The 25,777-nt window shown below is 34.5% G+C and overlaps 1 protein-coding gene across 2 annotated transcripts in view; it reads right to left on the bottom strand.

Annotated features, from left to right (window-relative positions):
* Positions 1 to 23,516, bottom strand: part of LOC121410019 (ubiquitin carboxyl-terminal hydrolase 4-like) — a 36,131-nt gene extending 12,615 nt beyond the window's left edge. For both annotated transcript variants that reach the window (XM_041601837.1, XM_041601838.1), the window contains exons 1-15: positions 23,382 to 23,516; positions 13,338 to 13,465; positions 12,218 to 12,348; positions 10,493 to 10,619; positions 8,772 to 8,917; positions 7,573 to 7,715; positions 6,799 to 6,971; positions 6,089 to 6,222; positions 5,494 to 5,652; positions 4,596 to 4,820; positions 4,220 to 4,303; positions 3,637 to 3,731; positions 2,326 to 2,397; positions 1,861 to 1,989; positions 385 to 461 (exon numbers count right to left, since the gene is read on the bottom strand). In XM_041601837.1, coding sequence (XP_041457771.1) covers positions 385 to 461; positions 1,861 to 1,989; positions 2,326 to 2,397; positions 3,637 to 3,731; positions 4,220 to 4,303; positions 4,596 to 4,820; positions 5,494 to 5,652; positions 6,089 to 6,222; positions 6,799 to 6,971; positions 7,573 to 7,715; positions 8,772 to 8,917; positions 10,493 to 10,619; positions 12,218 to 12,348; positions 13,338 to 13,465; positions 23,382 to 23,479 — 1,921 coding nt within the window. In that variant the 5' untranslated portion in view covers positions 23,480 to 23,516. The remainder of the gene's footprint in view (positions 1 to 384; positions 462 to 1,860; positions 1,990 to 2,325; positions 2,398 to 3,636; positions 3,732 to 4,219; positions 4,304 to 4,595; positions 4,821 to 5,493; positions 5,653 to 6,088; positions 6,223 to 6,798; positions 6,972 to 7,572; positions 7,716 to 8,771; positions 8,918 to 10,492; positions 10,620 to 12,217; positions 12,349 to 13,337; positions 13,466 to 23,381) is intronic.
* Positions 23,517 to 25,777: the final 2,261 nt, after the last annotated feature.

Below are 25,777 nucleotides of genomic sequence, written 5' to 3'. Positions count from 1 at the left end.
TATATTGTAAATTTTATTTATATATCAAGATGGTCATTTGATCTATATGGAAAAACAGGAATGTCTGGATGCATACTAAAACCTATAATTTCTTGAAAATAATTGGGGTGAAAATTTAATAAATCACCACTGTACTGAGTAAATATTTTACAATATATAAAAAGTTACATCTATGATATGCAAGGTTGTCATGAGGTACTTTAGATGCTGAGATGGTGCAATTCAAAGTGACTGTTGCATAGTGGATTCAGAAATCAATATCCAATTTTCACTTCTTCTTGTAAACATTTGAGGAAGTGGATGATATAAAATTCCAGTATCCTATAACCATAACTAAAATATGATGATCATGATGATGTTTATCAAAATATTGTGATATATTACCTCCATTTTCCACGACCTCATTTCCCTCTTCATCTTCTTTATACCACTCATCTGTGTCTGGTTTCTTCACATACCGACTGAAAAACCAAACCAAAATATATAGTTATGTTACATTAATGTTTACTCTAGCATCTACCACAACTTCATAATACACAATGAATTTCAATCTACATTTTCTCCTCTGTCTGTGAAATGGTTAAGGTGTAGTGGTACTGACTCTTTCCTTAGTATCAGAAAGTCAGGGATTCAAATACACTGACACACTAAAATCTTGTGGCAAGGTGTCAATCATTGTCACTTTGCCACTCTCCAGCTGAGTGTTTAATTGTATGGGAATTCAATGAAGCAAATCTAATAAGGAGAGGAGAAATTACAAACATCATGTGAAGGCAAGCCTGAATCCAATGAGCAGATTAACAATATAAATGTGAAGTACTTAGAGTCATAGTCTAAATGTACAATGTGCTGCAGAAGAGGAACATTATCATCATTAATGAATTTCCCCTAAAATTTCTGTGCATTGAATTCAGATGACTAAGTTATCTATCATTTCAAAATTTACTTCTTAACTGCACTAAGAAAATTATAATTTTTGAAAAATTTGAAAATTTTAGCCAAGTTATTGTGGCATTTTAGAAGTACAGTTGAATTACTCACTCCAATAGAGTACAAACAGTAATGCCCGGTTGACACTTGCACGCATTGTGGTGCCCGCATTGATGCGTGCCAGTGCGGGACACTTTATGGAACGACTTGGCTATATCAGTTCACGCAATGTCCTGACACGTTCACGACATATTTGCACATTGTTAACGCATAGTTCGCGCATAGTTCACGCAGTGTTCACGCACTGTCCTGACGTGCTTTCAGCAAATATTCTCGACACCCGATTCTGTGACGTATCTAGCGCAAATTTAAATATTCAACGTTTTTGTGTTGACACCCACTACGTTCGTTGATTAGGACGACTCATACTGATCACGTGGTCTGCACTCACAATTTTGTGCATATCATTCGTGAACTATGCTTGACCTATGCGCAAAGTATGCGCGACCGTCTTGAACTAGTCGTGAACTGCGTGCCACTACTCGGGGGTGTGCCTACTATTCTTTGCGCCACAAAATTTCTATTTCGATGAGACGAAGTGGTACACAGTGGCACGACTAGGTTGCGCATAGTTCATGAACAGTTCACGAATTTGTAATGCGTGCCAAAATTTTCAACATGTTGAAAATTTTGGCACGCATTTCGCGCACCTATCCGCAAGCTGGCAAGCAAAGCTCGCGCATTGGCCCGCATGAGTGCGTGCCCATACGCAACCTATGCGGGAACCAGAATGCGTGCAAGTGTCAACCGGGCATTAGAGTTGCAACAAAATGAAATTCCTAAAACCAAATGCAATAAGCAGTTGCTTCAAACACATCTCTTTCTGTTATGAACCACATCTAGAAAAAAAACACATTACAGACAACTTACCTCATTTTATTGATGATGATCTGGTATAGATCTTGGTATGTAGTATGTTTACGAGGTACTGCAATCAGCATAGGTTGACCAAACAATGAATAGCTACTAGATGAATAGCTGAAGCTTCCTCTCTTACAACTACAATAAACAAACACATTTTATTAGGATGTTTGGTGCAACAGGGTTCAAAATGTACAGTCATTAATACCTTTGTCATTAATTAATATTACACTGATAAACCTGAACAACTACAAGTACATTTCTTTTGATTTCGTAAACCTATTCTCTAAATGCAATTTAGATTTGGATGGCATTACAAAAATAACAATGGCACAGTATGAGTATACATCAATCACTAAAAATGGTACAAATATTGGTACCATTCAACAATAGAATTTGGTTACATATCATTTTATCTTCTCTTTGCTTTGAATCGCACAGACAGTTAGACTGTATGATTTTCTAATGACTTACTTTCTTTCCCTGAGATAGACAGGTATAATGATGGTATCTGGATCATCAGCACTGTTCACTGGAACCTCATAGCTACAAAGCAAAAGAACAAATGAAAAAGATAAAAATTGATTTGATATATCAAAAGCCCATCTAAACAAGAAATTGTGATAGATTCAACTTAAACTCAAATACAATTGATTTCAATCTCGGCCACTGCACATCTTACGACTGGTCTATGACCCGATATTTGAATAAAACATCATAGAATTTGATGCTATAATATGATACTAAAACATGGAATATCTTACTGTATAATGTTGTTAATCATCGTACGAATACCTATAGGTATGTTCAAATCTGTGACTATGCTATCATCCTTATTCAAATTTAACATCTAGTCATAATAACATCATAGCAATTATAAAATTGACTACTACTTGAAACTAATTTGATAAAATAAAGGCGTGAAATCATCCAAAATTGTAGAATCCTTACAATTAATTTGAACCTCAAATAAAAACACACTTTTCATTCAAATTATACAATAATAAGCAAAATACGATTTGTTCCAAAGTATGATCATGGACCAGTCTTAAGCTGTGTGGCCTTTAGCTAGGGAAAGTTAGATCAGTCCCTCTTTGAATTTGATCTGAATCTAACAGAATTTCTTATGAGATGGGATATTTTGTGTGATATGGCTGGATCAATATTAACAGTTCTTAACAGGTGAACTTAAGGGATAGAATAGATGGACATATTGATGACAGAAATATACGTGAAAACATTTCAATAAAATACAAGTCAACCTTCCGTAAGTTGACCTACTTTTTAGACCAGATTATTCAAAACGTGTTAGAAACCAACAGTCCAACATACTGTGGTCCCAAAGATTTGACTTCAGCAGAGTTACCTGCATGTCCAACTGTATTCAATGGTATTGGAGATGAGAAAAATATCACATCTTTCTGTCTAATCAAACTACTTTTTCATTCTTATCATTCAACTTGGTATCAATAACACAGCAGACAAAAATATCAATTGTTCTTGGCAAAGTAATTAAAGAAAATCATATTATGAATCTAGATGGGGAGGGGACTCCTATGTGTACCCCTACATGTTATGTGCTCAGACATGTATGTGTATATATTCCAGTTAAGAGTACAGTTTAAAAACTTATTATATTTCGGCCCAGCAATTCAAAGATTTGCAAATTAAAAAAAACCTCACATTAGTGTCAAGCAAATACCCAAAATGAAGACCTGTATGGATTTATAATTTAATCTCACCAATATGTTTAACTCTTATGGAAGTGATTGAGGGATAACTTACACAAAGATGTCATCTCTTTCTGTGATGCTTTCCACCCTATCATTAGGTGCAAACACTTTATGGAATCTATGATTGTAGACATCTGTAACTGCCATCTAATCACAAAGAAATCAAGTAAACTTTAATTAGAAGTCATCATAAAAAGTGAAAATAACATTTCAAGGTGAAGAAATAATGTTGTATCAAGAACATCCAATAAATTTATTTTCAGAATCTTTGGAGACTAAATTAGATTTACTACTGATTACGAATGAATAATGTGTGTCTTCTATTGACTTGATGTACCATCAATTTTTACGCTCAGTTGGATTCTTGAGTCATTAATAAACTTCATATGGAGACTAATGTACAATAACCAATCAAAAGCCAAGCGTTAAAACCATTTACAAGGACCCAAATGATGGCAACACAACATACATCAGACCATCAATACCCGATAACAAATTCAAAGATTTTAGAGTGAAGTTTTAAAAAATGACTAGAGTTCCCTGAAAACGTTCATCAATGCTATATTATCATCATCATCATAATCAGTACATACATCACTACTATTTTTAATTCAAGCATTGATTCTGTGTCTTACCTTGTCTGGGGAGATCTGTGATACTTTGGATATTGCTTTACACAGGTCATACACCATACCATGCTTTGGTACAACTACTTTCATCTATGTAAGACAGACAAAAATGATTAAAGAAAATTTCAGTCAAGTTCTGAAAATCAACAATTGCAATCTTTTTCAATTGGAATATACATATACATGAAGCACAATTTTATTAATCAAGGTGTTTGGCATATTAAACTTTAGTTTACTTAAGAAGAAAAGTACTATGAGATTATCATCTAGAATTTCTGTATTCAATGCATAATTTTAGTCAACCACACCTGAATTACACTTCGATCAACAACATTTAATAAGAGAAATAGTTTAGATTAGGAGATAAAGTAGTTTGACTGACCTGAAGTGGTTTTGATTTAGGATCTAGTCTGATGAGAAACACCTCCATTGTCCTCTCTTTCTTGGTAGGGAGGGGTAAACTAAGGAAACTGAAAGGGTCAAAGGTCACAGATATCTTTTGACATTCAGGACAAACTAATGTCGACTTGAATTGGCCGTGGAAGAGGTCAACAATTATTGAGTCATTTCGTTTCAGATGATTTGCCCATGCCTCATCAGCAACAACCTAGAAAAGACAAATAAATATAGAAATGATATACACAAACTTGAAAAAGAATTGCAGAATTTTAACGGATGAAGGAAATTATCTTGGATGGGAAAACTGTATTTTCAACTTTTCTGTAATAACACACATGTACAAACCATTATTACGAAAAAGGTATTTTTCATACAACCTGCGGTATTTCTATTAAAACATATATCAATAAAATATTAAAAATGGAACAGTTGCAACAGTTCGCATCTGATCAGGAACATGGTGTAAAAAAATACAACAAATCCTTATCAATTGTCAATAAAGTAGATATTGATAAAAACCATAAAGATTTAATGTAAAAATACTACTATTACTAGTACTACTATTAATTATTATAATCATCATCTGGTTACTCACAAGGCCTTATCATTATCACAGTCATCACATTGGATCAGTCATTCCCCTACAAACATATTTATATCCTCCATTCCCTGGGGAGTATTCTTGTTGCAATGTGAGACACATACAATGCTGAACAAGCTATTGTGACTTGCACAAGGAACCCATTCAGCACTTGGGTGAGAGTGGCAAAGTGTAGATTAACACCTTGCCAAAGGATGCCAGACCACGCTGGGATTCAAACAAACGACCCTCTGATTACACTGCTTATTATTTTCTACTTAATTGCAATTTTGGGTCTTACCTCATCTGGCCTTCCATCGCTGTCTCGAAGCTCAACATAAGGTTTCTTCTGTATTCTATTAAGATCTTCATGTAAACCATCACATAGGAAAGCTAATAATTCTTGGGAGTCGTGCTGCTGGTAACCAGAGAACTGAGGGGCAAATCTACCAACTTGCATCTACATCAAACAATAATTAGAGAGAAATAAACATTCCTAATGTATTTTAACAGGCGTGTTCATTTACATCAAAGTAATACAAGTACCTAGTAGTCTATACAAACAGAGACTATTGATAGTCAGGTAAAGCAGACAGGATCTTTAATCAGGTCAGGATAACAAAAACAATTTATCAAAGTTTTGAAAACAGTAAGTAAAAGGGATCAAAAGGGAACTACAGTGTGTACATTAACAGTCTTGGCTTAATTTATGCAATTCCCCATTTAATTTTGATTTCTGCCTTTACTTATGAATAATTTCTTATATTTCTAAATTTATTATGTATGTCTTAAAATGAATTATGAATTAAAAAGAATAAACTTTTCATTTGAAAGACGACTTGAATCACATCTAGGATAATATGTGCAACTCAAAGTTTATAATAAGCCGTGATTACCTTGAAGTTCCTTGGTATGAGGTATGAGTTGAGACCAGACCACATCTGTTGGATGAGATCTGCATAGGCTTTAGCTATCTCTCCATGCATACCGAGTGGATTGTCATAATTCAGTTCTTTCTTATGCTCATTAGCTGTTGGATAAGGTTGTAAATAAATCAGCCTTTATTCTAATTTCATTTTTACTTCAACATTGTCAAAACAAGATATTTACATAAAGTCCCCAGGTTTCTGTTTCTAAGATGTAATTCCGTGTACTAGTTTTCCAAACTTCTTTGGTGTTCTTCGGTGTTCTTCGGTGACATGTTCAAATGCATAATAAAGCAATTGTAAATAGCATTATTCTTGCATAAATGTAAGTTTCCATTATACACACACCACAGTATGTATGTTTTCCAGTGTTTTGCTTTATTGGAAATTGTTTTGCCACTGTATCTTTCACAATTCAAATTATTTGGCCTGAAAAAATGTATTTTCTGTAATACAATAACTTTGTTACTTTTAGAAATGTTTTCCTGTATCGCTGAAAACTTGCGACTTTTTATAATGTCAAAAAAAAAATAATGTGAAGCATCTAAGTCTTGAATACTAAAAAACAGCATTTAAGAATCTACACTTTATGAAAAATTATTATAGATTTCAAAATATGGAGGAAAGTTTAAGTGAAATCCCCCCCCCCTTGAAGGATGGAATTGATATGATATACTTACAAAGGAAGTATCTGGTGAGAGGAGGAACATTGCTCATACACTGTAAGGCAGAGTTCATAAAACATGTGTTGCCCAAGTTACCAAGACCACATAAACCTTCCTGGACTGATGGCTTGATAGAGCGACCATAATCAGAACTACTGGTACTGTTGTATGATGGATAGCTGTATGAACTGATCAAATAAAGTGACAGGTGTTATCATCTTCTCTCAATCTGACATACATACAAGTACATTCCTTATTCTAATAGTGACTTCTCCCTGTCCACATAATTGTCCATTACATGAGTGAATTATAAATAAGATAATCAGTCAAAGAGTCTGCCCTATTGTCAAATATGCATGAACTGAAATATTGCATACCAAAAGAAATATTAAGTGGGTGTCATAATTGATTCTCTCATTTCCACATCACTGTGTTGAGTATAACTGATTTGTGAAAAATAAGTGACATTTAAAAATGTAAAAACTGTATTTTACATCCTATTTTGATGAAATTTTCAGATATGCTTTTACTATTTTTCTTACTTTATTTTGCTTACACTCCTCACCATATTTTTGTTCAAATGAACTTCTTGTTCAGAAGGACTTGATCTTTAACAACAACATTTAAAGATGTCCTGTAACCCACGGATGAAATTCATCAACTTTTGTGAAATGAAACGACACGATCTGGTACAAAATTTATCCTGTGGGTCCAAGTCAACATAACTTTGAGAACTCAGGCCTTGTATTCAAAAAGGCTTATCATGAATAGAGGGACATGTGTCCTTACCTTCTTCCCGTTGAGTTTGTTATGTATCTACTACTATTAGTTGATGTACTACTAGAACTATCTTTATATGAACTACTGGTAGTGCTGTTGGCTGGTTGCCTTGGCCATGTACCATCTTCATTCTTTTGCTCTATCACAAGGACCTGAATAAAGATAAATCAATTACTTACAAATTTTTAATTGATTCTTCAGGGACACTCGAGGAAACTAAAAGATAAAATTTTGTATGAAACAAAATTCCAAATCATGCTCTTTCATTCAACTCATATCTCAGTCAGTCAGAAGTATATCTCTGTGTCTGACTGTAAAGCAATGTATGTTGGAAAAAGATAATTGAACTTTGCTTACACTCCTCACCATAATCATCTACATTATTATCACCTAGGAGGGTGTACATTTTAACCCAAACCATGTATCATTCCTGTTAACCATAAAATACTAGACTATTTTGATGCCTTACAAGGCTGAAGAGGGGGCTGATCCAGCCCCTTCCCCTTATGGTCTCATCCATTGTCTGCACACAAAAGTGGAAGGTCAATCTCTCTATCTCTCTCAAAAAAGGACTAATTTTGCTTTAAATTAAAGCCCCCAAACTGGTAGATATTACTTTTTACTGGCTCTTTTAAGTATTCAAATCAAATTCATTATCACAATTTTTTATCTTATGTATTTCATTATGTTAATCCATTTTTGAACATTTTTTAAAAATTGTTTTAATAACAGTCACTTCATCTATTATATTTTATGCTTTTGATTGTGAGCTTACATTGTTAGTCTTCTGACTTTTTGTTGAGTATATTTTAATGAACCCAAATGAATTTGAATTGTTGATTAATATCTTATGTTTCTACGTTTTTCACCTCACCTTTTCATATTGATTTGTCATGGAAATCATTCGCGACATCATAAACAAGATGAAATTATTTTACTTAAATCAGCAAAAGTGAAAAAAAAGACACATTAATGAATTTTTCTAAAAACGCAATTTGAGTTGGATATGTATGTGAAAGCACGCTTTTGTGAAATTTTGGGTCTGACATCCATTTTCAAAATGGTTGTCAGGTAAATGGATGTTTTGATGATGGAAAATCATTTTAAAAAATAAACTAGGCTTGAGTTTTTCACATTGCAGAGTCATAAAATATATCTTATCAGGGTTAAATCCCCTCCAGAGGACTTGAGTAAAAGTTTGTACATACCTGTCCCTGATACAGCCCGGCATCTTGAACTGTATTCTCCTTCTTACTTAATTGCTCATATGTATTACTCATGTACTTATTCCATATCCTTGTCTCCTTTTCATTTTCAATATTGAATAGTCTTTTCATTTCCTTTTCAATAGTTTCTGGGGAAAAAAGTAAATACATACAAATTTGAGATATAGTCAAAATCATTTTGAATTACTTACCAACAATCACAGTCAATTTTAATATTTAATAAATGGAATATATATGAACACGTGAAGAGCCATTCTTATATTAAACAATTATAATATCAGATAAAATCCATCAAGCAAAAGTATTGTTAAATTTGTTATGACTTAAAAAAAAATCATGTTGTATTTTTCAACTAAACATAAATTTGCTAACTCTGTTTATTTTTTTTAAATAAATACTGGAAGTTGTAAACTTTTCTTACCATTTTTTAATAAATGAATAATGACAAAATAAAAGTTTGTTTGAAATGCCTTTCAAAATATACCTGTATAATTAGAAGCAATTGACATTCAGATAGAGGTTGTTTTGTAAGATATAGGAGCAATAAGCTTTGTATGCATTGATCACATGATCTACCATGTGACATATGACTTAATCCATTACCAATGTTTACCGGGATGGATTCTCATTAGCCCTGTTTATATGAACACCAATTTAGTAATAAAGATAAGGTTCAGTTTTGGTAAATGAGCTACCACTTTGCATTTCTTAAACTATGTTCATTCATATTAATCAATATTTATGAGAGATGTTGGAAGACTCTTCCAAAAAAAAAGAATTAAATGAAACTCAAAAGTTAATGACTGCAGTCCTGCACCTTAGAATAGTAATACATGTACTTGTATAAGAGTGCATGAAAATTTTGTATTGATAATTATTACTAGTACTACCTAAACATTTTGGACCAAAACAATATTGAATTATTTCCATATCATTGCCATACACATGTACCTATGACAAATTAATATTTTTTTTTCATAAAAATTGCCCTCATTCTATGTTTTATAATTAAAACAAAACATATTGGTATACTTTAATAACTAGTGTATGATCAGCAACAATGTATTTACTTCATGGCAACGATAACAATAAATTAATTTGTTCATTTTATCTTTAGTTCTGGGCTGTGGCATCAATCAATCTCTGTCCTAATGAAGAGGGTCTCAAGCTCAGTGATAACATTCCCCAAATATTCAGGCCATCAAATCAAATATCAAAGGTGATGAGACACTATCAAGATACTGAGATGATAGTGCACTTTGAAAGCACTACCATTTGTAAACACTAGTCTTTCTATATCAATTAATTGTAGCTCTGTTTAACTTCATTGAATTTATTACAAATACCAGAGGAAAGGGACGCACTTCAAATGTCAAAAGTGAACAGGTAGACAAGGATCATATGTGTTGATTGCATTTGTGAATTTTGCAAATACTATTCTTTCATAAATTAGGGGGCTAATTCATGACATTGAGCAGTAGGCCCTACATGTACATGTTCATTCAATGTACATGTACATTAGATGAGACTTCATGCTAGTTTTTACGATGGTTTGAATCTTTAAGTGCCTTATGTAAATATATATCTAGCCATGTAAATAGAGATCTTGGCAAATGCATACCATACATTTAAAATAATAAAATGAACAGACTTGCCTAGTGTAAAGCAATCAGGTTAAAAACATATAAGAACATTGAACTTACCGATAGTGTCAGCTTTACTAAACTTTTGAGGCACCATGTTATCTAGATTGCTGTTTTCACATAGCTTGAGCTCCATCAAATAAACCTCCACCTTACAGTGTTTGACAAACATTCCATACTCAACAACCTGTGAAATATAAATACATGTAAATGGTAGAGATGCAGATAAGGACTAGAGCTCTTTATAATTAAAAAAAAAACTCCAAAATGTTCTTGCTTGTCTAAATTTGTTCAGACTCTCACCTAATCTTGGAATAGGTAGCTATCGTGTAAGTCTCTATCATATTGGCTATATTTTTTCCATGTTTGTCGATTGACAATGTCACATAAAATAAAAATCTATGATAAATAACTCTTAAAAATAAAAGAGCCTTGTCTCATTCTCATTAATGAATTCTTTGAGTGAAAATTTGGATTTGATTTTTTTATACCAGATTTTTATACAGTCCTCTCTGTAAAATGATGTTACTATCCTTTACTGCACATTAGGAATTTGTGTATGCTCCATGATTGATAACAAAAATATATTTTAGCACCTTCATTCTGAAATTTATACAAAGTTGATATAAGCAGCACCAGTTGAGTAGAGCTGCATAACAAAGCTGTAAGAAAGGTACTTAAAAAAATGAACTGAGCTGCAGCTATAAGTGACAATAGGCACAGATATTCATGGTGGGAAATATTTTTTAAAAAATAGGGGAAGAAATACTGTATGTTCAAATGCTGTTGATGGTGAAAATGGCAAAGTGGGTATAGATGAGGTACCTAGTGCAAAATATAAAAATAACTTTGTTTCTTGGAAGTCATATGCGAATCTAAAAATTGATAGAAAATCAAGGTAGAAGAGGTGAATGTAATCATGTTAAAGGAACTACATGTATTTATAAATTGAATAATGACAAGTGTAATAGTGAAGAGGGTATGTCCTCTGATCATGTCTTAAATTGTACAAATTCTTTGGTTGTATGTTAAAACACATGAAGTTTGCCCAGCAAACATGTTCACTTGGATGCTCAGAAAACTAGACATAAAACTAAGCAGTATAATTGGGGAAGTGTTTAATTGGGTTGCCATTTTATTGGAAAAGAATCATTCTAAGACATCATTATTACAAAGGAACATTTCTCCATTAATTTTGAGTTTTGTCAAATCTATAAACAAATCAATGTTTAGAAGGAGGGGTACGAAGTATTCACATAATTTTTATTACACCATATACATGTAGATGATTTATTTTCAAGAATTCAAAAGAGTGGAACTGGTTGTGAAATGGGTAATAATTAAGCAGATTGTCTTGGATATGGAGAAGATTTGTCATTGTTAGCAGAACAGAAACTGATAGATATATGCACAGAGTATGCCACTGAATATATTAATCAGTGGAATCAGTGTTTTAATTCATAATTTAGACAATGATACACATAGCTTTAACATGATAAAATAAGACTTTTGTCATATTCACGCTTCTCTGAAGTATTTTAGGTAGTATTGTTCCTTTTATGGATCTCTCATTTGGTCCATTTTGTGTAAGGGATTAAAATTTCACTTTTGGGTCTGGTCTGGGTCTATAATATATTTATATTTAACACGGGGGGGGGGGGGGATTGTAAGGTGTTGGCTCAAGGCCTACTGAAAGCCTGGTGGGGCAAACTGGAATGATTCAATGAAAGCACCCTTATGGCTATTTATGAGCGAATAAAGAATATATATTACAAGAGCTCTCACCTTCCTGTGCACTGGAGGCTGATCCTTAACAGAACCATACCATGCAGTCAGTGTATCCCATGCTTCGGTAGGAACCAAAACAAAGTCAAGCTCATCAATCAAATGCTCCTTCAAGTTACCTACATCTCCCTCTGTCAAAATCAATTGAGTAGCAAATGATAATGATAGAAGAATATTGCAAAGCATGCACTGATTTGAAAATAGAGCTTGGAAAGATGAAACATGGTGTTAGTGTGTGTTTGGGACATTTATTATCAACATCTAACACAAGAGAGAAGTTTTCTATATCAAATAAAATGTCTAATAATGACCAAGTAAAGAAATATTGAATCTTTTCCTAACACTAGTTCCCTCTATTATGTCCCGATACAAGACTAGGGTTGCAAACTTTCCAGACATTTTGGAAAATTTCCATGGAAAGTTTCCACCGAGAAAATTCCCAGGAATACAAGACCAAGGTCCTTCCTGTGAATTAAGGAATTTGAAGGTTATGATGATGGTCGTGGTAAAGTTATAAGACTGATAGTGATTCAAAAGCTTAAATACTTCCATATAATCATCAAAGTAATAAAAAAAATGCCAATAATAATAATAGTCAGTTCTTGTATAGCGCATAACACATTATAAATAACGTCTCTATGCGCTTCCAAAGGACTTGGATATTATTACCCTGGCTTTAGCCCCGCAGCCTTTACAGCGCTGTGGCATTTCAAGGAATAAATTCCTGCCAGGTACCCATTCACCTCACCTGGGTTGAGTGCAGCACAATGTGGATAAATTTCTTGCTGAAGGAAACTACACCATGGCTGGGATTTGAACCCACGACCCTCTGTTTCAAAGTCCGGAGACTAATCAACTGGGCCACAACGCTCCAATGATGTGTGACATCATTGACTAATTTGACTTATTTTAAAATTCTTCCAATTTTCTTTTCACTTCTAATTGTATTTTCAAAGTCATAGATGTATCCAATATCCCCCTTGTTCATCTATCCTTCCTTCTTTACTCGATAATGAACATAAGTCTGACACGCTTCTCGATACATTTTATTACCAATTCACCATGAAAAGGCAAGCCTGGACAGATGCACTTATTTTCCCAAACAATATTCCTTTCTTACCTACAAAGATCCCAGAGTTGTCCACTGGCCCTGGGTTACAGGCATCATTGCCCATGTTATAGACATCCCAGCTATCATATCCAACAAATTTCTTCCATTGTTTAAACCACTTGCTGTCTATCAGGTACCTGCAACCACACAAAAAGAATTATATTTACTGGAAACATTTGGTACAATTGTGAAGACGAAGACTGTTTGAGAATAACCAACAAAGATAATATTATTGATACTTGGGTGATTCCATATGGGACATTTAGAGAACATTTGACAGTAATTCGACAAGAAAAACAAAAAATATTCTAGTAACTACAGGTGATCATCAAGTACTACCAGAGGGTGAGGAAAACCAATACTTAACATGACTTGAATTCACATCCTGTATAATACATATTTAGAATAGTAATGTGTCGTATGGACGCAAAAATTTTGTACTCTAAATTCTGCGAGTTGGACATATTTTCATAAAAACTTAACTCAAATTGATATTCAATTACCCAAGAACAACACATAAATGAAAGAAAGCAAAGTAAACATTCATGAATAAATAAAGCAAATTAAAATTTTTGAGAACATTGTGGCGTACGGGACACTCAAAATGTGTCGTACGGGACATTTCTAAATTGAAACCAAACTTTCTTACTTTGTCTTTTTACTTCGTCAATCACTTTATCTGGCTGATGATAATGATAATCCTATCAAACTAGAGACATTCATTATGTTAGAAACCGCTATTATCTGAATATTTCTGTCAATATATCATAAACAAAATTCTGTGTCGTACGGGACAAGAAACCTCTCATTTTTGCCATTCATAGTGAAATAATTTTTATCCCTTCATCAGGGCTCCACACTAACCCATTTTTTCTACTGGTCCAACCTATTCATGTCGGACCAGGAGATACCCATTTTTTTCAAATTTTTAGTGGTCCGAACCTAAAATCTACTGGTCCCAAAAAATAAAGAAATCATTAATCATTGTCTAGCCTTTCGTTACCCCCCCCTCCCCATGAAATGAAGGACAAAAAGAAAGCAAGACAGAAACGAAGGACAGAAAGAAAGAAAGGAAGGAAAAGAAAGAAAGAATAAGAGAAAGGAAGGAAGGAAAGGGAGGAAAAGAAAGAAAGCATAAATAAGGAAGGAAGTAAAAAAAGAAAATGTAAAGAAAGGATAGATGTGAAGGAAGGAAAAAAAAGAACTAAAGAAGGAAAAGAAGGAAGGAATAAAGAAGGAACAAAAATAAGAAAGAAAGAAAGAAAGAAAAGAAAAAAAAAATGAAGGAAAGAAATGAAGCAAGCAATACAGAAAGAACAAATCCAGAAAGTAGTAAAGGAAAGAAAGAAGAAGCAAAAAAAAAAGAAAGGGTTAAAGGAAAGATGGAAAGAAGGACAAAAGAAAGAGAGGAAGGAAGGATTGAAAGAAGGAAGAAAGGAATTAAGGAAGAAATAAAGGAAAGGTAAAATGATAGATAGAAGGAAAGAAATAAAGGAAGGAAGGGAAAGAAGGAAGGAAAGAAGCAAGCAATATAAAAAAAAAGAAAAGGTAAAAGAATAGATGAAAGGAAGGAAAAAAGAAAGACTGAGAGACAAAGAAAAGAAATTAAAAAAATGTAAATAAATGATGGGTGGAAGGAAGAAAGAAACAAAGAAAGTAACGAAGAATAAAGGAAAGAAAAGGGTAAAAGGAAGGAAAGAAAGGAAGAAGAGAATATAGGATGGATGGAGTCAAGAATTAAAGAAAGAAAAATGTCAAAATGAAAGAAAGGAAAGAAGAAAGGAACAAAAGAAAGAAAGAAGAAAGAAAGGAAGAAAGAAAGAGAGAGAGAAAAAAAAGAAATAGGGAAAAAAAATTTTTTAAAGGATAGAAAGAATGAAAGAACGAATTAAAGAAAAAAAGGGAAAACAAAAAAGAAAGACAGTAACAAAAAAAATTAGGGAAGAAACAAAGACAGATTGAAAAGAAAGAAGGAAAGAAAGATAGGAAGAAAACAGAGGAAGAAAGCTAAAACTATCATCATAAATACTTTATCAATTTCTTTTTGGCTCAATTAAAATAGCTACGAAAGAAAGTCAGAAACCAAGTGTATCAACACACACATAAATGCATATGTGGGGCTGGCTAACTTGTATTCAGACGATATCACCCGAAACCCGAACTGTTTGAACCAAACAGAAGTGAAAATTTATCCTTTTACTGCTTACAAATGACAGAGTAACTGCAATTTTTAGGAAATATGGACATTTTAAGAGCCTTTCATGAGTATGAACCGCAAATTTTGACCGTTCTGTGAGAGATTTCTGCCGGAGTTTAGCCAAGCTTCGTTCGCGCAGCCAGTAAAGAATTTACCACGTGAGTTGTGTGGCTGGCTAGCTACATATGTACACTGTATCTGCTCTAGTGGCAATTACGTGCGATTCATTCTGTGTGTATTCTGTGTGTGAATGACAGAATTTATCGGGAGAATGGTTTGCAGTGAATTTTACTATTTCTGGAAAAGTTATTGGCCCAATAATGGTTTTTATTACTGGTTATGTCGGACCTTTAAAATCTTGCTATTTTTGGAAAAATTACTGGCCCGACAATGATATTTTTTACTGGTCATGTCGGACCAGTAAGTCTTCCTATTTCTGAAAATCTACCGGCCCGTCAACGATTTTTACCGGTCTGGGACCGTCGGACCGCCGCTAGTGTCGAGCCCTGCCTTCATACGAATAAGGTGTTTGAAGGTTCAAACATCAATAAAATTCATACTTTACAAGTGGAATGCCTCTGGCCGTCTCACCTGCATCACGCGGTTCAATATCTAACTCGCACAAGGTGTTCAGTGATACATGGTTACTCTTATGTCCACTTTTTATTAACTAGACCAATAAACTTACAGAGATATGATGGTTATTCAACAAAAAACCCCAACATGGCCAAAGTTCATTGACCTTACATGACCTTTGACCTTGATCATGTGACCTGAAACTCGAACAGGATGTTCAGTGATACTTGATTACTCTTATGTACAAGTTTCATGAATCAGATCCATAAACTTTCAAAGTTATGATGGTAATTCAACAGATACACCCAATTCGGCCAAAGTTCATTGACCTTTGACCTTGGTCATGTGACCTGAAACGCGCACAGGATGTTCAGTGATACTTGATTACTCTAATGTCCAAGTTTAATGAACTAGACCAATAAACTTTCAAAGTTATGATGGTAATTCAACAGATACCCCCGATTCGGCCTAAGTTCATTGACCCTAAATGACCTTTGACCTTGATCATGTGACCTGAAACTCGGGCAGGATGTTTAGTAATACTTGATTAACCTTATGTACAAGTTTTATGAACTAGATCCATATACTTTCTAAGTTATGATGTCATTTCATAAACTTAATCTTAGGTTAAGATTTGATGTTGATGCCGCCGCCATCGGAAAAGCGGTGTCTATAGTCTCGCTCTGCTATGCAGGCGAGACAAAAACCTCGGACAGTCATTTTCAGATTGCGGCCATCACATAAAATGCCCTAAATTCATTATTTTTCCACTATTTCGAGTAAGATTTTTTTTCATGAATACCTGTCTATTATGTTTTTCACATTGCATTTCCTTAACCCCATACTATCCTTAACCCCAGACTATCCTTAACCCCATACTATCTTTTTTCGATTCACACTGTCTTTCTTAACCCCATACTTTCTTTTTTTCGATTCACACTGTCTTTCTTAACCCCATACTATCTGCTCAACCGTGGTTAATGCCTTAACCCTGGACTATCCCTCAGCTCATGAATAATGATGATTTTACCATACAGAGCGTGATTAACGTGCAATTCGACTTCTGTGATTGGTTAATGCTTAGCCCCACTTCCTTAGCCCTGTTTCGTTTTCACACTGCATCTCTTAGCACCGCAATTGTGGTGCTAGCACCACAATAAGCCAGCTAACCCTGCTTTTTTGCAGGGCCAGATAGTACTGTACCGTACTATTTACCGTGCTAGCCCACTTTGCTAAAACGTAGTGTGAAAACGAAGTGGGCTAAGCTTAACCCCGGGAAATTTGTGGGGCTAAGACCCCCCCCCTTAATTAGCCCCACCAATTTAGGACAAAAAGTGCAGTGTGAAAAGCATATATGTATTGCATGTGTAAAGTTTGTGTTTGTTGCGTATCCTATTTTACTAGAATCGTGCAGATACGCGTGTGCGCAGACTTGGGGGAACTTGACCTATAGTAGGATGGGGGGTTGGGTGTCCGGACACTCTACATTTTAATTGAAGCCTTCTTTTTTGTCTTTGGATTACACTAAAAATATTGAATTCAATAGCTGTAATCATCTTCTATTTTGTTCTCTAAAATATATCCTTACAATTTTTTTTACTAAAAATTGATGAGAATTCGCTTATAAATTTTTCCAAATGACTTTCTAAAATTGATGTCCGGACATGCACCTGTCCAGACACACCAGAACTGGGTATACGGTACTCTAGACCAAAAGCTTCGGTCTCTGTTATGTTGGTTGTTCAGCTGAACTGCGTTGGCTTCACTCACCAAATACAGAGACAGAAGTTCTAGCGCGATCTGTACAGGGGACTCAATGGGCATATGTTTATGTACTTAAGATCGGGTAAAACGGGGAAGTGAATTTGTGCGACAGCCGAGGTAAGTCACTGTTTTTGTTCCTTTTAACTTGATTTTTCTCAGTTTTTTGGCAATTAATGCCAAGAGGGAATATCAATTTGCATTTTGGTTGTGTTAACTTTCAAAATTTTTATTCATTTAAGACAAAAATTGAAGAGCCCCGACAGGGGGATTTTGCATTGCAATGTTTTGGAATCGGCATTGAATTAATGCGTATAAGGAAAATGTTACTGGCTCTAATAATCACCTATTTCGAGACTGATCTGCTGAGTGATAGAAATAGAAGCATGGAAAAGAAATTTTGTGAAAAGTAAAAATATAGTTTTCATTTTTTTAAAGATCGTGATGATGTTGCATGAATTTCGTATTTTCCCCCCAATCCGGCGCTAATGCAGTTTCGCATCGGTCGATTACTAGCACACCTAATCACCAATACTTGTTCCCAAATGTCATGACAAGTCTCTCAGTCACATTTTGATGTCAATATATCCACCACTTTTCAAAATATTGTGATCGGGAATGGCTGTATTTCGGCTTCGATCTCAACGTCGTTGATCGACACGGTGTAGACATCGCTTCGCGGATCGCTTGGATTCACCGTGCATGCACCGTAATGTTGATATGAACTGAAGTTAGCAAACTAATCATGCGAAAATGTGGCGAACAAACTGCCAGCATGCCGCATGCGAATCTATGTTCGCATGATTTGGTTGCTAACTTCAGTTCATATCAACATTACGGTGCACGGTGAATCCAAGCGATCTGCGAAGTGATGTCTACGCGCCGTGTCGATCAACGACGTTGAGATCGAAGCCGAAATACAGCCATTCCCGATCACAATATTTTGAAAAGTGGTGGATATATTGACATCGAAATGTGACTGAGAGACTTGTCATGACATTTGGGAACAAATATTGGTGATGAGGCCTGCTGGTAACCGGCCGGTGCGAAACTGCATTTCAAGTTCAAGTTCAAGTTCAAGTTCATTTATTTCTTTCCACAACCAAAATACAATGTATACATGTACGATATCAATAAGGTTAAAAGAAAAAACGCAACAGGAATAAAAGCTTATGGACAATGAGCTAAATAGATATCGAAAAAAATGGGAAAGAGGTGGTCTGTATAGAAGCAACGCTTGTTAAGCACAGATCACCTTTGATACAACAACAAAATATGTATGATACAATATAATTAAACGTCTGCATTGAGAAAAAAAGCAGCAGATAAGAAGTAAGAAAAAAAAAATATATATACATATATATACAGTAATAACATAAGAAAAACAACTAACTAGAGTAGGGTAAAGGAAGGTAAGTACACACGACAAAACAGGGGCGGGGGGGGGGGGTATAATCCAGTTGTCTGTAGTAAGTATAAATGAATAAATAACAGATCTAGCATTAATACTTAACTATCGCTATGAGGATTTTTCTAGTTAGACACTCAGAATCAAGAGTTGAAGAGGAGTTTAGGCCTACAGAGGTTATATATATAAGTCTAAAATTATACATTATTTACATTACATATATAAATCCAAGAAAAGAAAAAAAAGTCTATAAATAATCTATATACTTGTAGTAGGGTATAAAAACAGAAGAAAAGGAAAATAATATCAATAATGCAGTACGATATGTAGCACGAAATGTCACGTTTCAATGTAGGTGTACAATATACAAAATTTTACTTTATGTTTAAAAACAGATAAGCTGACACACTGCCTGATAGAATTGTCTAGAGAGTTCCAATATTTTGGTCCAGCATATGCAAGTGAATTAATTCTGAGCTGAGTTCTTACTGATGATACATGGTATAAAGCAGCTTGCCTCGTAGAGTATTTGTGTATTTGGTTATTCTTAACAAAAATAGATGCTATAGCCATGGGTACACCACCTTTCTCCAACTGATACATGAGGCATCCGAGATATAGACGATATATATCTTGGACCTTCAGCATTTTGTTTTCGTAAAAAAGCTTATCAGTGTGAGCGCGCATATCAGCCGCCGAGATAATTCTCACTGCTCTCTTCTGAATAAGCAGGATTTTTTCTAAGTAAGATTTGGCTGTGGTTCCCCAGGCAAGCACACCGTAATTTAGGTAGGGCAAAATTAAGGAAGAGTACAATGTGCGAAGTACACTCCTAGGGAATATAAACTTCAGCTTGTTAATTACACCAACATTTCTGGAGAGTACTTTACATAAATGGGATGCATGCGCCTTCCAAGACAACTTATCATCAATGTAAAGACCTAGAAATTTAATAGATGATACCTTTTCAATATTTACCTGATCAAAGACTACATTAGCGGGCATAACTGTTTTACTGTTACTGAATAACATATATTTCGTTTTCAATAAATTAAGGGACAGTTTATTTGCGTGAATCCATTTCGTCAGCACACCAAGCTCTCTATTAACAACACCTAAAAGAGTTTCTAAGTTTCTGTGAGAACAGAAAACACTTGTGTCATCTGCAAACAACAAAAAAGAAAATATCTCTGAAGATTTAGGAAAATCATTTACATATAAAATAAAAAGCAAGGGACCCAGAAGGGAGCCTTGAGGTACTCCGCATGTGACGGGTCGCATAGATGAAGATGTTTCATTAAGCTGCACAAATTGTTGCCTGTTATTAAGATAGCTTCTAAACCATTCCAGTGCAGTCCCTCTTACCCCATAATAGGAGAGTTTGTGCAACATAATATCATGGTTCACTGTATCAAAAGCTTTGGAATAATCCAAGTATATTCCAATCGTGTGAAGATGTTTATCTAGTGCAGAAGATATTTTATCTAACAGGCATAGAATGGCATGAGAAGTTGTGTGCTTCTCACGAAAACCAAATTGGGAACTTGAGAAAACTTGACAAGACTTCAAAAACTTAATCAATCTAATGTATACAAGTTTTTCCAAGATTTTAGAGAATACAGAGAGTAGAGAAATGGGTCTATAATTACCCATTTCTACAGGGTTTCCTTTTTTATATATAGGCACAACTTTAGCTATTTTCATTTTTGCAGGAACACTTCCATGCACTAAAGACAAGTTAAAAATGTGAGTGAGAGGTATAACTACAAATGAAATTACATCTTTTATCAAGTCATTAGTTATACCATCGAAACCTGGGCTCTTCTTCCTTTTCAAGCCACTTACAACATCTATAACCTCAGTATTGACGACAGGAACAAAAAATAGGTTTTTTTCATTAGGACTGTCCAAATAATTATCAAAGGTTTCTTGGATATTAGGTATAGTGCTAGATAGAGTAGTACCAATATTAGAAAAATAATCATTAAAGGCTTCACACATCAGTTTCTTATCTTCAATACAATCATCTTTCCAGACAAGTTTTGTAATAGTTTGTGGTCTAGGATTAGATTTCAAAACATTACGAATAACCTTCCATGTTCCTTTAACATCATTACATGCAGACTGCAGTTGAGAATGATAGTAGTCTTTCTTTGCTTGGCGCAGAGCAGAGGTCAGTAAATTTCTGTATTGGGTATATTTTGACTTAGATTCAGTGGTCTGCTTTGCTTTATACCTACAAAACAAACGATTTTTCTTATTTATTGACCTAAGTAAAGATTTTGTAACCCATGGCATTCGAGGTATTTTATTATATTTTTGTCTACATTTCTGCACTATAGGAAAACATCTATCATAACATAACATAAACATGTCCATGAATTTATTGAAAGACTTATCAACATCTGTTTCATTAAGGACTTCACTCCATTCAACTTTTTCCAATTCTCTCTTAAATTGTGAAATGTTATGTTGAGTAAAATTGCGTGTTAGCTTTTTACTGAGTGCATCGCCAGAGTTCCTTGATACTAAAGATGTTCTAGCAAAAATAGGGAAATGATCTGAAATATCAGTTACAATAATGCCAGCAGAGGGAATAGGGTGCAAGTTGGTGAAAATATTGTCGATTAAAGTTTGCGAGTTCTCTGCTACTCTAGTTGGTCTGTTAATCAATGGAATCAAGGAGAATGTGCTTAAAGTATCAACAAAGTGACTAACAGAGTTATCACTATCGTAACAAAATAAGTTCATATTGAAATCACCCATGATGACAATATTTTTGCTATTAAATGAAGCACTCGAAAGAGTTTTAGACATTTCTTCAACAAATTCATATATAGTGACGTATTGTATTACCGGACACTATCATATTTCCGGACGCGCATATAACTGCGTAGGAAATCAATTTCGTACCGTAAGACTTCCGCAGTTCAATATCACAGATCAATTCAAAGAACGAGATTGCAAAAACAAGGCGAAAATATAACTTTTACCTTATTTTTCTCTAAAAATGACAGAAAATGCTTGAAATAACATATAACACAGTTTTGGCATTAACAATTGATCCCAATTGATCTATTTTCTGATTGAAATACGGACCTGATTTGCCGAATTTCAATCTCGTACGCTCCATCGATTAAATCGTCGACGGCTAGTTCTCAATGTTCCCGGTACCCCGGCCGTGCGCGAGGTTTACCGTGTTGGAGAGCCATCAATGATCGACAGCGCATCGATAGAACTTAACTTGACGACTGAGTCTTACGATATGAACGAGCATCATTAACACTTGGAAGTGCAATATCGAACTTCGAACGCGCAATTAAAAAAAAGGAAATTAGTTAGCAAACGCAAATTTATAACAAAGATCTGATCAGAATCGTTATAAGAAAGCAAACAAAAACTTAGAATTTACTCATGAGATGATTAATCTCGAAAAAAATCACACCAATTCTTTCTTACATCATTATAATCAAGAATATTTTTACCCGTCCTGTGCGCGTCCGGAATTACAATATAATTTGTCACGCACGAAAATAATTGTTTTTCGCGGAGGGGTATGCGGCAAGTGCGGTGCAAAGAAAATGGTTGGAAAATATAAAATAATTTCATCATATTCATGATTTTCAGAATATTTGGAATAGCAAGTGATAATTTTTCTTGATTGTATTTCCTCTAGTTGTCTTTTTTAAAGCACTGAAATGAAAGTGTCCGGCAATAGGATACACTGCCATACTTAACCATTAGGTGGCCTATAGACAACTCCCACTAGCGCCCCCAATCCCATCATGCCCACCTTTGTCACTCAGTCAGAGTAACTAGTAACAGAGCAAGTTTTGGACCTTGAAGTTCGGGTAGGTGTAAATCTAACGTTAGATCTAGCTTAGAATAGTAGCGGTAGTGAAGTGGAGTCGAGCCTAATAACGTTACATGTATACACGAACATCACCGCCCGGATCGGACGGTAGACATTTCGATTAACATTATTATTAGGTGCCCTGCGTCTGCTGCGACAAGCTGAAACCAGCATCTTATGTAACAACAAAAACTAACTTTATTTACAGATTCTATTATATTTTATGATGAAAAAAGACAAAATGCCAACATCTCTCACCAACAGTCCCCCTTCTTTAATGGGGTATCAAGAAATTCCAATATTTGCTGTTTTTGTTGTTTAATATCAGGAACTCCATTGCCTCCTCCTTCCGCCATGATTGACGAAGTTCATGCGATATATCAGCATGGCATCCTGGGAATGTAATTGGATGACGTCATGAATCCAGACAGTATTGGGTAAATGGAGGAAAATTATATGGTATTTTGTGATGTTGTTTGGAAAGGATTGACTTTTATGAACATTGTGGGGGAATTATGAAATCGATAGGCACACGAACTTTGATCTCGTACACGAAATAGCAATAAAGTGAGAAAACAGCAGGCATCTTGTAAAACATGTTGAGAATGCGACCCCGGGGGGGGGGGGCACTTCCATTCACGAGTGGATACCATATGCGCGACCATGCATGAGATCTCAAAAAACACCCTAAACACATATTTTCCCTATTTTAACAAGTTTTGGCGTGTGAAACCCTACCCTTAAGAAGTATTGGAAACAAAACGATACTATTGGGAAGTATTCCCTGAATGACCCCCTAAACAATTAAGTACAGCGATGTCACGGACGTCGGTCGTATTACCTAGATCATTATTGGGTTTATACAGCCCAACTCGCGGAAATCGATCGTACTCCAAAAGTTTCTAAACACGAAGTTTTGATTCCTGGGGAAAAAGGACATCCTTTATAAAACAAATTTAGTCTTGATTTTTTATACCCTCGCAAATTTGACACTATATTCTATAAACACGTAGCTTTCCCTATCGAAATAGATACCCTTAGTATTTTAGTGTTTTTGACACCCTTATTACGTTACGTACGTAACGTGCCCTATCTTGAAAAAGACATCCCTTTTACGTGTTTTTTTTTGGGTCGCGCATGGTATCCACTCGTCAATGTAAGTGCCCCCCCCCCCTCCGGGGAATACGACCAACGTGGTATGAGTTGAGTTCCATTTTGCACTCGGAACAAAAACTGTCTGTTCGCTCACATCTAGATAATTATACATGTCTCTATGATTACTCAAATTTTTACCACAATGTACGAAATATGAAAGAGAAAGAAGAACTATATGCAAAGAAACCCAAACAAGCCAATATTTTGTTTTCTCTTTGCCTCTTCCTTGAGGATTTATTGTTTCAAAATATTTACAAATATATACATATTTACATGAGAATAACTTTTTCACAAATGATGTAACATTTACAACAGGAATATTTACATGAGAATAACTTTTTCACAAATGATGTAACATTTACAACAGGAATTACAATATATCAATTATTAATACACAAAATTGTTTAGATCCGTAATGATTCAAATAAAACTTCAAATATGAAACAAATTCCGTGATCAATCTCTTATTGCTATGATTTAGATTTTGAAGATTGCATTTTACATAATGATTATAAACTACAAACTGGGCAACATTGATCGTCAAATTAACAAGATCAAATTTTGGGTTGTCTATTTTATACCCAATTAACAATGTTTTCATACCACCATTTCTTCTTTGAAAATGAAATAAATCATCCTCGATATTATTTTCTAATAAACTTTAATCTTTCTGCAAAAAAACAGAAAATGGTCAATGGTTTCGATTTCATTACAGATTTCGCATTGATTTTTATTTATAACTTTCCACTTGAACAAATTGTCTCTGGAAGGTAATATTTTATGTAACAGTCTGAAATTAAATTGCTTAATTCTGTTATCTTTTATCTTTTTGAATTTAAAATGAAAGATATCTATCCAAACTAAATTTTCTGGCAATTTCAGCTTTTTTCCCCAGACGTCCAAAATATAAAAATCAACCTTCTTTTGTTGTAAAAACAACAAATAATATTTTTTTGCTCTAGTGCAAGTTATATTAATACGTTCACCAACGGATGTTATCGATTTCTTCTTGTTCTGGTGAATCGTTTTGTTTTTCTTTCATTTTACTTATTTTTTCAAGCCAATGAGCAGGAAATGCTTTTTTCAATTTTAAAAATGTAAAACTAAACGCTAAATTATTAACATCGAATAAGTTTCTGAAAAATGATATATCTTTTTTTTTCTGCAGAGCTTTAACATGTGTTTTGGATGACAGAACAAGCCAATATTAGATCTAGCAACATTATGCAGATTATAAAGTCATCCTGAATATGGGGGAAAAACAAAGAGATTCGAATATTCCACTAATCTCTCTCCATCTCTCCCTCTCTTTTCCTTTCGTTCTGATGATTATAATTATTATTAGTGATGTTAATTCTTAGACTACTAAAATTGAGCTTCGACCTAGCTTCTCATATATGAATAAGTTTGCATACTATGAACAGGCGCGGATCCAGGAGGGGGCCGAGTCGGCCCCGGCCCCCCCCCCTATTTTTTGACATCCTGCAGAAAAAAGGTGT

Source organism: Lytechinus variegatus, chromosome 3, assembly GCF_018143015.1.
Source record: "Lytechinus variegatus isolate NC3 chromosome 3, Lvar_3.0, whole genome shotgun sequence".
Taxonomy (NCBI): domain Eukaryota; kingdom Metazoa; phylum Echinodermata; class Echinoidea; order Temnopleuroida; family Toxopneustidae; genus Lytechinus; species Lytechinus variegatus.
Note: the sequence above shows the minus strand (reverse complement) of the source record. Positions and strands in the feature narration are given on the sequence as shown.